This window comes from Aquarana catesbeiana, linkage group LG03 (genome assembly GCF_042186555.1).
Source record: "Aquarana catesbeiana isolate 2022-GZ linkage group LG03, ASM4218655v1, whole genome shotgun sequence".
Lineage (NCBI taxonomy): Eukaryota > Metazoa > Chordata > Amphibia > Anura > Ranidae > Aquarana > Aquarana catesbeiana.
In genome coordinates this window covers 320,115,253-320,128,631 of record NC_133326.1, presented here as the reverse complement: position 1 = coordinate 320,128,631, position 13,379 = coordinate 320,115,253, and the positions used below count along the sequence as shown (strand labels likewise).

Sequence of the window (13,379 nt, the reverse complement as noted above, 5' to 3'; positions counted from 1 at the left end):
CCATTCATTTTTGTATATCCTCTGCTGGTAATTTACACACAATGCAAGCTTTTTGGAATTAAAGCTCAAGGGATTCCACTCACTTTTCGTTTCCTTAGTACTGAGTGGGAGGGTTGTCCTGCTGTAGTCACATGTTTGCTTCTAGTGTTGTAATAGGAGAACAACTGCTGAGAACAGCAATGAGCCAATCACATGAGCAGAAGTGATATTTCTGGGGAGTTTTGTGCACCAGCAGTGTACAGAATGCCCCAATTCAGGCCATGTTTTCATTTTGTTTTTTGCCATCTTCAAAAAAAATCATAGATTAAACTGGAACTGTCTATTTTATGAACTCGCAATTACAAAAAAAGCCTGTTAAGCAACTCTGTATTTTATATTATTCTTTAAAGTGTGTCTAAATCTGAAAATTGTAATACATTGCAACTTAGCAGTCCTTAGATGTGGCGGCTGCATTCGTTTTTTTTTCTTCAGCCTATTTCCCTTTTTGTTTTCACCTGGAAATGCTGTGGATAACACACTTCTTATCCCTTTAGTCCTACAGTTACTTCTCCAAGGTATCTATGGAAGCCACACATACTGGACCTCAAACATGCCTGCCTTTGTTCATCTCTATTACATGGTGGTTAGATGAGACTAGTAGTTTACAAGAGGGAGGGATAATATTGATTATGCTGCCTTTTCAGGGGCATTGAGTTTTTGGCAAGATAAACAGATATTTTCTGTACTTGCTACATTGTTCTTAGCCAAAAATAAATGTAAATACATATATCTGCATCCACTTGTAAATCCTGCTGTGGGAATACGATGGGTTCTTGCTACAGCTGGCACTTATCACATGGTAATGAGGCCTTATGGTAACCTTAAACTTTGCACTAATATCTCAGTCATTTAGGAACTACATTAAACACTACTGAGCAATGAGGAAATGTGTTTGGTAGTTTTTGCTTGGTTTTGCACAGAGCAGCTCTTAACCCTTTTCTTATGGGGTCCTCCGCCGATGCTCTGGGCTCCTCCTCTTTCCTGTGTACCACCAGAGAAAGCCGCTTCCTATTGTAGCACACCTGTGGGCTTGATCCTGAGCTGCTCTCTGTGTATCTATTGAAACACACAGCAGGGCTCAGTCCCGCCCCCTCCCCCCGATTGCTCTTTACTGGATTTGATTTACAGCAGCAAGGGCCAATGACCAACAGTCCAGTGAGGAGGAAGAGAGCAGCACCGCTCCTCTCAGACACAACTCTGGATCGAGATTGGGCTTAGGGAAGTATTTTGGGGGTTGGTAAGGTAACAGAGTTGCACATAAAAAGTGTTTTACCTTAATGCAGAGAATGTATTAAGGTAAAAAAAAATCTGAAGCCTTTATAATCACTTTAACAGTGATGTTCACTTATTTGCTCCCTTTGATCTTTGAAAAATATATAATTTAAAGAGTTTTATCAATGAGTAAAGCATACCTGTTAATCCTGCCAGAAATGCAGTGCTGTCCTGTGCTTTCTGCAGTCTTATCTCAAACAGTCTTAACATCAATGACTAGGTTATCTCTGTGAACTACAGAACCCTTCCCTATCCCTACTCTCATCGTGTGAATAACAGCGGGGGAGGTGTTTTGTAGCCTATAGAGGTAACTTGGGCAAGGATATTAAGACTTTTTTAGATACTGCAGAGTGCACAGAACCTCTCTAGTCCAGATCAGGAGTGGGCAGCTTAGAGTCACAATACTGGTCCTTCAAAGATGAGTGTTATCACCCTAGGACTGAAAGTGTGTTACTGGCAGGATCTCCAGACGAAAGGAAAAAAGCCTGAGAAAAACAAAAAAAACAAATTCACTCACCACAATAAGGGCTTTTAAGTTGCAATATATTACAATTTTTGTTCTTGATTTTAGAGAAACTTTACCACTTTTTGTTTAACACACCTAGAAATATTCCAGAGTTTTATTTAGTGGACCAGCACACTAACTTTTACAGTATATATATTTTGAGGTAATATCTATCTATCTATCTATCTATCTATCTATCTATCTATCTATCTATCTATCTATCTATCTATCTATCTATCTATCTATCTATCTATGATAGATAGATAGATAGATAGATAGATAGATAGATAGATAGATAGATAGATAGATAGATAGATAGATAGATAGATATGAGGGCTGTAACAAAAGTAATGTAAAAGTAACTTTTTCTATTGACTTACATAGGGCATTCAAATTTTACATATTGTTAGAGTAACTCTTCATCAATACAAAGGTACTACTCAACATAGTCTCCATCACAACCGATTAATTTGCATCATTGAACCCCACTCTTAAATCCTCTTTGAAAAAATTCAGGTGTGCACTGTTGTCCCCATTTTTTCAAGAACCACTTTCATCAAAGTGAAAGACTGACCGAACCAATGAACGTGGGAGGGCTGTGCTGTACAGTGGATGGGGAACCACTAACCAGTCGAATTTTCTTCTTATCGCCTGATTTGTTGCCAAAGATGTGTGTGGTTGCACATTGTCATGTTGAATGTGGGTCGTTTTCAGATTCTTATTCTGTCTCTTCCTCCTAATGGCTTCTCTAAGCTTCTAAGTGTCTCAACGTACCGCTTCCTGGACGCGGTACAGCCACGTTTCAGCATATCAAGGAGATTGACGTCCTGTCATCTCAAAAAACAGTCACCATGACTTTCTGTGCTTATCGCTGGGTCCTGAACTTCTTAGACCTTGGGGAAGAGTTGTGATGCTATTCCATGGAGTGATTTTTTTGTTTCCAGATTATGAAGATATGGCCATGTTTCATCCCCTATTTCCAGATTAGCAAAAAACTTGTCTTCATTGGCATCAAACGCTTCCAGCAAATGAAAGCAGATTTTCACCCTTCTGCCCCTCAAATATGTTGTCAACTGCCAAGGTACCCACTTTGCACACATTTTCCATTACCCTAAGTTTTCCACCATTTTCTGCATAGCACGGTGACCACAGTCCCATTGTGCTAGCTCACAATTTATTTATTTTTTTAAAAATCTTTATTTGCAGGCATTAGAAAAAACATGATACGTAACTCCAATAGGCATCCAGTTACATAAGAAAGTATACAGCTTACCAGCATATTACCCCAACAAAATCAAACATCCCAGCAAACCCAGGGTAATATAGTGTAAATTATCCCAGTAAAATACTGCACAGGGCAAACCAAAAATACAGACAAAAAGGACCCCAATGTAAGGGCTCAGTACCAGCGCCTAATAGGGTGCAAGCACCCCTAAAAAAAGAGAGGGGGGATCAAGGGGGAAATTAGAAAAAAGGATAAGGAGAATAGGGGGAGAAGGAAGTGGGGGAATTTAGCAGTCCTTCCCCAATGAAGCTGTGGAAGAATCGGTTTTGAAGAATACTAGTTGCTCAACTATGATCAAAAGAATACATCATCAACTGTTTATATGTGTCAGAGGTGGTAAACTCAATCCATAACGCCCAAGTCTCATAAAACAGAGTACTTGACGACATATTGGTACCTCCACTCCTTTGTCAACTGAATTTCTCGAACCAGAAAGAGCCAATCTCTCACTGTAGGAACCCTCAAGGACTTCCAGTATATCGGTATCAAAGGCAGTTACCAGTAATGAGGAGATGCGGTATCAAGGAGCGTTTATTTTTACCCACAGATAAGTGGGTAGCATGAAATAATACCAGGAGAGGATCGTCTTGTAGCAGGTGCCGAGTGGCCGCGGCAATAAGGTTTCTGGACCTCCGCCTATAATGGCCTAATGTGGGGACAATCCCAAGAGATATGCAGGAATGTACACCTCCTTCCACAGCCTTTTCAACAATATGAGGAGATGGAGGAGCTCACAAATCCTGACTCGTCTGTTTGCACAAATCAATTCATCCACTCGCTGATAATTCGTGTCAATGGTCGCAGTTGATGGTCTTTCATTGCGTGGTTTCCCCTCAATGCTGGTTTCCCCGTCTTTAAATTTGGTCCTCCATCTGTGCACACTGCTCTTGTCAGTGGTGTCATCTCTATAAACATTCTGTAGCCTTCTGTGGATGTCAGACATCCTGCACCCCTCCTTAGTCAAGAACTCAATGATGGCACGTGCTTCTGCTTGGAATCATTATTTACCTGCAAGGAAAGAGAAGAAAAAGAGTTACTATAGGGAAAGAGTTAGCCCGGCTATAAACGGTGTGAATTGCTTTCCTGCAACCACGGGTTGGAGGAAACAAATTTGCACAATTTCCCCATCAACACAGACAGTGCTGACAGGGGAATCAATGCTGCCGTGACATTGTATTATTATTAGGACAGTGATTACTGCTAGTGGCTATAGCAGCTGCTAGCGATAATTGCAAGTAAATCTGGCATGTGGATCGACTTGGTACATTTAGCCTGCCCATACACGGTACGAATATCAGCTGGTTCCTGCTGCTGAACTGGCCGAGATTCTAACCATCTATGGCCGGCCTTACTCTAACAGCATGTGACATTTGAACGACCTATGTAATTTAATAAAAAAGTTATGCCCAATTTTGCATTACTTTCGGTAGAGCCCTCCTATATATAGAGGTAGTGTATAAGGAATAAAATGAATTATTTCTTTGTTTGACAAGTTCACGCTGTTGGTGTCAAACTGTTTGTTTTTTCTATTTGGTTTTTACTTTTGTGCCTTTTGTTAAGCATGTTCTTACTGTAGCTAACTTTAGCCTTTCTTTCTTTCTTTTCTTTTAGGTTTCCTTTTTATTTTGAGTTAAAGATTGCTTTTGTTATTTGGCTTCTATCACCTTATACTAAAGGCTCTAGTGTGCTGTATAGGAAATTTGTCCATCCAACACTTTCTAGTAAGGAGAAGGTAGGTCTCTAAGTTCCCAAAGACACACTATAAAGTCTTAAGGAAAGCTTTCTCAAAAGAGTAAAGTCACGTACACACAATGCGATTGTTGGCAGGGGATTGTCTGTTGACAGACTGTTGTCCTAAAATCTTACCGTTATTACGCTCCTTTTGACAATTGTTGTCCAACTTTCGGCCAACAAATGTTGGATGGCAGGCTAGTAAATTTTCGGCGGACAATGGTTTGACGTCAGATTTTCGTATGGTCAGTACACAAATCCGTCACACAAAAGTCGAAAGTACAAACACGCATGTATGGAATCAATGCTCACCAAACATGAAATTAGCAGAAGGGGCCCAAAGGGTGGGGCCCAAGAGCTGAAATTCATCGTAGTACGTCACTACATTCGTATTTGTTGCACGACAATTGTGTACCGTTAGTATGCAAGACAAGATCCTGGCACACGCCCTTAAGACAAAAATCAGACGCTCGGTTGGCCAACAATCACATCGTGTGTGCAAGGCTTAAGACCTGTATTAGGTGTGAACCCAGCCTGAAGGTTATAAAAGCCCCAAAGGGGTGTGTGTGTTCCATAGGTTTGGAATTAAGTGTCTAACAGCTCATATGGGTGTGATATTCAGGTGTTTACAAGCCTTTGGTCATGTAGGGCATATAAAGAGGAGTGCGCAGTTGTGACGCCACCTTGTGTCAATAATTTGCACACATTAAAGTTTAAGACATGGTGTTGTCCATTGGCAATGCTGAATATTGCTATTTTAATTGTATATTCTTACATATTTGGGGAAATGTACCATGATGCAGGACTTGCATGCCTGTCGTCTGTCCCCAGTGTTGATTGGAGCAGGGAGTTTTATGCTGCTACCAAAGGTGAGGAACTTATTGCTGCTAGGATGGGGCCACATAACACAATGCATTCCTTGCCCCATGGTATAGATAGCCCTGTTTATCCATGTTTTATTACTTAATTTCAATGACTTGCTTGTTTGAAGCTTGTTTTCTGTTAACAATATAAAGTTGGTAAAGCTGATCTCCAGCCATACCTTCAGTCTTGCATAGTTTTATGGGCTCCTCCCCTATACTGACAATGCTTACTCTAAATTCACTTCACACTGTGAGCTTCTCACAGTGTGCATTATAAGCTACAGCATGTCCTGATCTATCCCTATCATTCATTGGATTTCAGTCATTTCAATAAAGGAAGCTCAGCATCACATGTGGACCTTGCGCAGGTAGGTCTGCATTCAAATACAGTCTGTCTAGAAACGCCCATACTCCAAACTAACACCCGCCTGTCATAGCATTTGGAATGGAAACACAAACATTTTATTTCAAAATGTAAGCTGCATGTTGATGATGAAGAAGGGATAGATTTACCAGGGAAGGCAAAATATAAGCAGATAAAACTTTAGCTTTAAAAAACAAATATCACATTTTCATGCATACGGCTTCTTCAAAAGAACATAAGAGAACGGGCCACCATACCAACTTCTGATAGCAATATCAGATTCAGCATTGCAGTTTAACAAATCAGTGTGGGTAATAGTTGTAAACTGCTGTTCCTGGAAATAAGACCATCTTCATTTCCAGTCTTTCTAGTACTTTCATAAATATATAGCAGACATCCTGATATGATATGTGAAAGGACTAGCATTTATAGTGCCGTAAGTCAAATGTTAAATGCCTGTTTTTATGGCCTTACAGGAAATTGATGAGTACATTGCTCAGGCGAGGGACAAGAGCTATGAAACTATGATGCGTTTTGGTAAAAGAGGCTTGAACATTGCTGCTAATGCTGCTGTCACTGCTGCTACCAAGGTAATGATACATTCACATCAGTATTATGTTATCCTGAAAGTTGTAATGGCACATAAGCATGTTATTTTCCTGCAAATAAATCATCTGTCTAGCTGTATGTTACCCTTCTCTAACCTTGGTATAGCCTCAAAATCGCCGTTTTATCTGACACTGCAGAACTGGTTTGGATACTGTAGTTGGATTTTGCTCATGTGTATCAGATGTCCTCTGACAAGCTCTTTACAGTCAGTAAAATTGTGATCAGTCATGCAGTAAACATGGTTTAACAATATTATCCTCCACCCTGTAGCTCGGTAAGACACAGATTCTCTGCTGTCCTAAGAAATAACATTTTTATTTCTTTAATAGGGATGAGCTCAGACATATTAGGATCCTAATCTGAACTCACCTTAGCAAGCCCACCAGGAAGCTGCCACCTTTACTGGGCCTGCAGCGGCACGTATACAAGGAGGGGTGCATATACATGCTGCTGCGGGGCAAGAGATGCCTTCCTCACTTTATTTTTGCACACCTTGGGTTAAAAGAAAAGCAGGTCAGGCAGTGCAAAAAGGTGGGAGATCTAAAATAGTCCACATATATAGTTGAAAACTTAGTGGTTATTTAAAAAAAAGGTGAGCTCAGGTGTATTTGAATCCTAATCCGAACCCACCTGAGCGATCCCGCCAGGAAGCTGTCACCTGTACTGAGCCCACAGTGAACCTATACAAGGGGCGCACATACTGTACATGTGGCTGCAAGGTAAGAGATACCTCATTTACTTATGATTGTGACAGTGACAGCTCCTTGCCAGGCTCGCTCAGGTGGATGAGGACTAGGATCCAAACATGCCTAAGCTCATCCCTATCCTTTAATAACGTTGAGCATTTCCTTCTTTTATGAGATCACATACACCAGCCATTGGTATAATGTAGACCACTTAATTTTTATTCAATCTTGTTAAATTTAAAGTGATTGGATGGTGGGAATTTCCTTTTTTTTTTCCACACCTTGGGTTTAAAGAAAAGCAGTTCATACAAAAAAAGGAATGTGTATTTCACTTCCTTTGTGTTGAGATCATATATTTATTTAAGTTTCTAGGTGACCCCATATAACAGAAGATCAAAAAAGTTAATAAAATAACATTTTTTTTTTTTTTTTGCAGGTAATTTTTCTTGTCATATGCTCATTTAGTGTTTCTCCAGTCATGGCCAGATATGTTATGCACATTATGAAGGTGTAGGTATAATAAGTGTAGCTGCTCACTGTGTCTTCTCTCTCAGGGTCAAGGAGTGTTGTCAGAGAAGTTGCGAAGTTTCAGCATGCAGGATTTAACTCTCATACAAGAAGACGATGCAGTGCATCTGCAGAGTCCTGAGCCTCGGCTACGCAGTGCTTCCAGTGGGCTGGTGGAAAGTATTGTAGATCCAGGTAGAGACATCTTAATGTTGCAGGCCTGTCAAAACTCTTCGCATTGTCACATTGTCATATTCCATAGCCTTCCTTAGCACTTGTGACTTAATGGAGGCATCCTTTTTGAACTACCGTTGGGATAGCATGACGGCATTGTGCTATAACTGCAGTTTGCAGAACTCAGGGCAGTTTTGCAGTGTAAATGGTGCCACCGTGCATGAGGTCTTGAAGTAGAATCAAAGGCAAATTCTTTTGCGTTCTAACGCCGTCAGGATTTGTCTTGACAGCTGAGATTTCCATTCGCTTCCTGTCCCATAACCAAAACAGGAGATGAGAGGGAATTCCCCTAAATTGAAGGAATCCCTGGATGTCAGGGTCACCAGAACTAGCATGCTCATTGGAAGATTCCCCCTCTGTTCCTGTTCTTGGGACAGCCCAAAATGTGGGATTTTCTTTTACTTTCACTTTCAATGATAAAGGTAACCATGATAAACAGAGAGGGTTAATCTCCCTCACGGAGCACAGACAGCAACAAAAACCTGACAGCTGTTCTAATCCATATCCACTCTGTCCAAAACTAAAAGAAACATTTTGCCTTTAGTTTTACTTTAAAAGGAAAACATGTAATGAATTTCGGTTAGAAAAATGGTAATACTGATTTGCTGGTAGAACGTCCTAATTGTTCCTAATATTCCTAATTGTCCTAATAGTGTAAATTCAGCAGATGTATTGTGGCAACGAGCAATTCCAGATTAATATAAAACACCATATATAGGTCATTATTTCTGGAGGGACAGTCATTATTGATTGTTAAAAAATTTTCTGTTGTTAATATTTTCAGTCATGCCCCTTCCTTAGAAGTCTATTGGACCAGCTGCTGTACACATGGGCCTGAATGTCGGCCAGTTCATTAGAAACCACCTGACATTTGGCCTGTGTGAACGGCTTATAGTTGTATCTAGCTGGAACGTGTCAACACTGTTATACCATGTTGTTTTAATCACAGTTATTAAATAAAGAAGATTTTACAGTCCATAGATGGGTACAAGCTTTTGCATTCAGATTAGGTGCCCGATGTTTTCCTTATCAATCCATGATGCCATCGATTGTTAGGATGCCAGACTCTGGCCTGTATGGTGGGTAAGGTTGTAATGCTGCACAATAAAAAACTACTTTGTATGGCACAAAAAGGCAGGCTGTTTGACAAATGTTGGACAATTTTGGGCAAATATTAGGTATTTTGCCACGACACCCTGGCTGAAGAAGGCTGGCATAGGTCACACATAACCAATGTAGTAAAAATGCAGAAAATTATAAATTTTACTGTCTGGTAATAAAGAATGCCTGCATATCCATTCTCTGTGGTAGTACATCAGACAATAAATAAGTGGAAGAACTCATGTCAAGTGGATCATTGAAAAAAAAAGTTAACATATTACTGATTGCCATTGGTTAATGTGCTTAGTCCTTACAGTTTTCACCAGTTTAGTAAACTCAAATCTGAAGGCCGTTCTTTGAGTTGATGTTCAACAAGCTTTTACAGTGCTATCTTATAGTCAGTAGTACACCAGAGCTACAATAAATTGTTTTAGGGCTAGAATGTAACAGTATGTTAGACTTTATAATACCACTATCATGTCATTTTTTAAGTTTATGCAGTTCTAACAATAATTTTTTTTGTCTTTTCTGCTTTCATGAATTTTGAGTAAGTTCACAATGTGTGCTGTTCTGTTGTGTAAAGTTGCATTATTTCAATTTTGGATTATCGTAAAAATATTTTACAGTCATAATAAAAAAATTATATTATTAACATAGGTATATACAGCAATGCCCATATAAAAACGCCAGAAAGTATAAAGGTAAAGTACTGTTTGAGGAAAGTACAATGTATAGTTTATTCTTTAGCAATGTTGTTTAGTGGAGAGTGGGTTTATTGCTCTTCTAATAATGCTATATAGATTATGCATTATATTTGTTTGAAGCATTGTATCAATAAACCAACAATAATCCAGTAAATGCAATATAACATTGTTACAGTTAAGAGCTAGTGACATTTATTCTATATCTGTAGCTTATCAATAAAGGGCTGTTTTGGTTATTGATAAAGCTGAATCGTTAACTAAAGCTGGCTATAGATGGATCAAAATTCAGCCAGTTCAGCAGGGACTGGCTCATTTCAATCCATGCATGGCCACCCCTGTTCGACATAAGTTGATCATTAGATCAGCTTCTGTCAAACAGAAATGTTGGAAAACTTTGCTTGATCAGCAGTTGCAGCTGCTGATCAGTGTATTCTGACAGAGGAGAGTCCCGCTGTCAGAATATAATGTCTCGTCTGGGAAGATTTTGCTGTATACTTCATTGTTTGGATGGAAGAATCCTTTTTTTTTTTTCCGTTCAGCCCACTGGATGAATGGAAAAAAAAGACCCATCTATGGCCAGCTTAAGTGGTGTTTGCATATGAACATACTGTAACTTCTAACACTGTAGATTACTTCAAATAATTGAAACTTGAGATCCATGCTCTGAGGTTGACTGGTACATTATTACATAGGGGGATAGTAAGAAAAGAGGAGGGAAGGGTGAAGGGAAATAGACAAGGGGGGAAATTCATCAAGAGTGTCCTAAACACTCTTTAGAATTCCCTCTTACCTCCACACAAAAATAGGCAATGTTTGCGACAGATTCATGTACCTCTCAGGAACAGGTATATGAATCTGTCTTAGACGGTGACAGCACTGAGGCTGGAATGTCAATTCTGGACACTTCATCCTCAGTGCAACTCTGTTTCTCCTTCCCATCCATGGCAGTAATGCAGAGTCACATGGCCAAGGAATTTTGTAGTGGGGTGGGCAGAGCCTGATGAGAAGAGACCAGTTGTCCATCAGAACCACCTTGCTTTTGATTAATAGAACACACCAGTGGGCAGTCATGGAGTTGGGTGGGTGGAACCTGATGGGGACCTCAGAAACGAGTTTCCCATTAGGTCTACCTCCAGTATAGGCAGTGCCATAGTTCAGCAATTAAATTAGCTAGTATCCCTGGCCTCCTTGTTTACATTCAGCTTTTGGCCAGAGAATCTCCTGGTCGTGATGAACCATCGATTTCTAGGAAGTCACCAGCATCCAAGCAACCACGAAACCTTGTGGGGGAAGCTGTCATATTCATGACAGGTTCCAAGCTCAAAATGTTTTTCCTTGCACATGATTGGGTGTTCATTGCACAGTGAATGTTCACTTCGTTCATCTCTTTCACTAGGATAGTTGAAGATTCATTTTGAAAAGTGCAAATATTCTACTGCTTTAGTAAGTCAACCCCACTGCATTGAAACTGGAAATGTTTGGGTAAGGGCACTGTAGTATTAATTGGCAGGCCCAGGCTATCCTCTATAAGACGTAACTAATGCAAGTATAAACTATAAAGTACACTTTTCTGGCACTATGCTTTTACTTTATACGTCCTGGTGTTCAAAATCACTGTAAATGTGTTAATAGACCTCCAATAAGGACTAAAGGGGTAGCTGTGGGAGTTGACAAGTAGTATGTGAACATTCCTGTTTATCCATTTTGGCTTCTTGCCTGTGTAATGGTGTGATTCCAAAAATTAGCCGGACCCACTAACCCCCCTGAAACTGGATATTTTTTAATTGTACTTCTTTGAATCTAGAGGTAGTTACACTAGATTAACATGGCTTGGTTGTGTTCTCTCATTTACTGGAAAAGTAGCTATACACAAAACAATGTTGTCATTTGGATATGAAAAACTAGATTATGCATGTAGATCACCTACTGAACAGAGCTGCTGCTGTGATGGTGGCTTGCCTGTTGTAGGTGTGTGTCTATCTCAATCACTTCAATGAAAATTATCTAACACTAATGCCGCATACATACGATCGGGTTTTCCGACAACAAATGTTCGATGTGAGCTTGTTGTCGGAAATTCAGACCGTGTGTAGGCTCCATCGGACATTTGTTGTCGGAATTTCCGACCAGCAAAATTTGAAAGCTGGTTCTCAAATTTTCCGACAACAAAATCCGTTGTCGTAAATTCCGACGCACAAAATTCCACGCATGCTCGGAATCAAGCAGAAGAGCCGCACTGGCTATTAAACTTCCTTTTTCTAGTCCTGTCGTACGTGTTTTGTACGTTACCACGTTCTTGACGTTCGGAATTTCCGACAACATTTGTGCGACCGTGTGTATGCAAGACAAGTTTCAGCCAACACTCGTCAGAATTAAATCCACGGTTTGGTTGTCGGAAATTCCGATTGTCTGTATGCGGCATAACAGGTACAATAATAGGGGTCTATTTATAGGCAGAATTTTACATTTACAGTTGTGCTCATAAGTTTACATACCCTGGCAGAATTTATGATTTCTTGGCCATTTTTCAGAGAATATGAATAATAACACAAAACTTTTCTTTCACTCATGGTTAGTGTTTGGCTGAAGGCATTTATTATCAATCAACTGTGTTTACTCTTTTTAAATCATAATGACAGCAGAAACTAGCCAAATGACCCTGATCAAAAGTTTACATACCCCAGTTCTTAATACCGTGTATTGCCCCCTTTAACATCAATGACAGCTTGAGGTCTTTTGTGGTATTTGTGAATGAGGCATGCAAATGTTCTTCCAGTATTTTTTGATAACATACTGCATTCATCTTGCCATCAATTTTGACCAAATTTTCTGTGCCTTTGTAGCTTACACATCCCCAAAACATCAGCGATCCACCTCCGTGTTTCACAGTGGGAATGGTGTACCCTTAATCATAGGCCTTGTTGACTCCTCTCTAAATGAAGTGTTTATGGTTGTGGCCAAAAAGCTCAATTTTTTTTTTTCTCATCACTCCAAATGACTTTGTGCCTGAAGGTTTGAGGCTTGTCTCTGTGCTGTTTGGCGTATTGTAAGCGGGATACTTTGTGGCGTTTGAGTAGTTATGGCTTTCTGCTGGCGACTCGACCATGCAGCCCATCTTTCTTCAAGTGCCTCCTTATTGTGCGTCTTGAAACAGCCACACCACATGTTTTCAGAGAGTCCTGTATTTCACCTGAAGTTATTTGTGAGTTTTTCTTTGCATCCCGAACAATTTTCCTGGCAGTTGTGGCTGAAATTTTAGTTGGTCTAACCGTGACCGTGGTTTGGTTTCAACAGAACCCCTCATTTTCCACTTCTTGTTTAGAGTTTGAACACTGCTGATTGGCATTCTCAATTCTCAATTCCTTGGATATCTTTTTATATCCCTTTCCTGTTCTATACAGTTCAACAACCTATTCCTGCAGATCTTTTGATAATTCTTTTGCTTTCCCCATGACTCAGAATCCAGAAACGTCAGTGCA

At 40.0% G+C, this 13,379-nt stretch overlaps 1 protein-coding gene across 2 annotated transcripts in view; it reads left to right on the top strand.

Annotated features, from left to right (window-relative positions):
• The window catches only part of REEP2 (receptor accessory protein 2), a 58,308-nt gene that overhangs the window by 26,025 nt on the left and 18,904 nt on the right, over positions 1-13,379 (top strand). For both annotated transcript variants that reach the window (XM_073620401.1, XM_073620402.1), the window contains exons 4-6: positions 4,713-4,833; positions 6,536-6,649; positions 7,909-8,056. In XM_073620401.1, the coding sequence (XP_073476502.1) occupies positions 4,713-4,833; positions 6,536-6,649; positions 7,909-8,056 (383 nt within the window). The remainder of the gene's footprint in view (positions 1-4,712; positions 4,834-6,535; positions 6,650-7,908; positions 8,057-13,379) is intronic.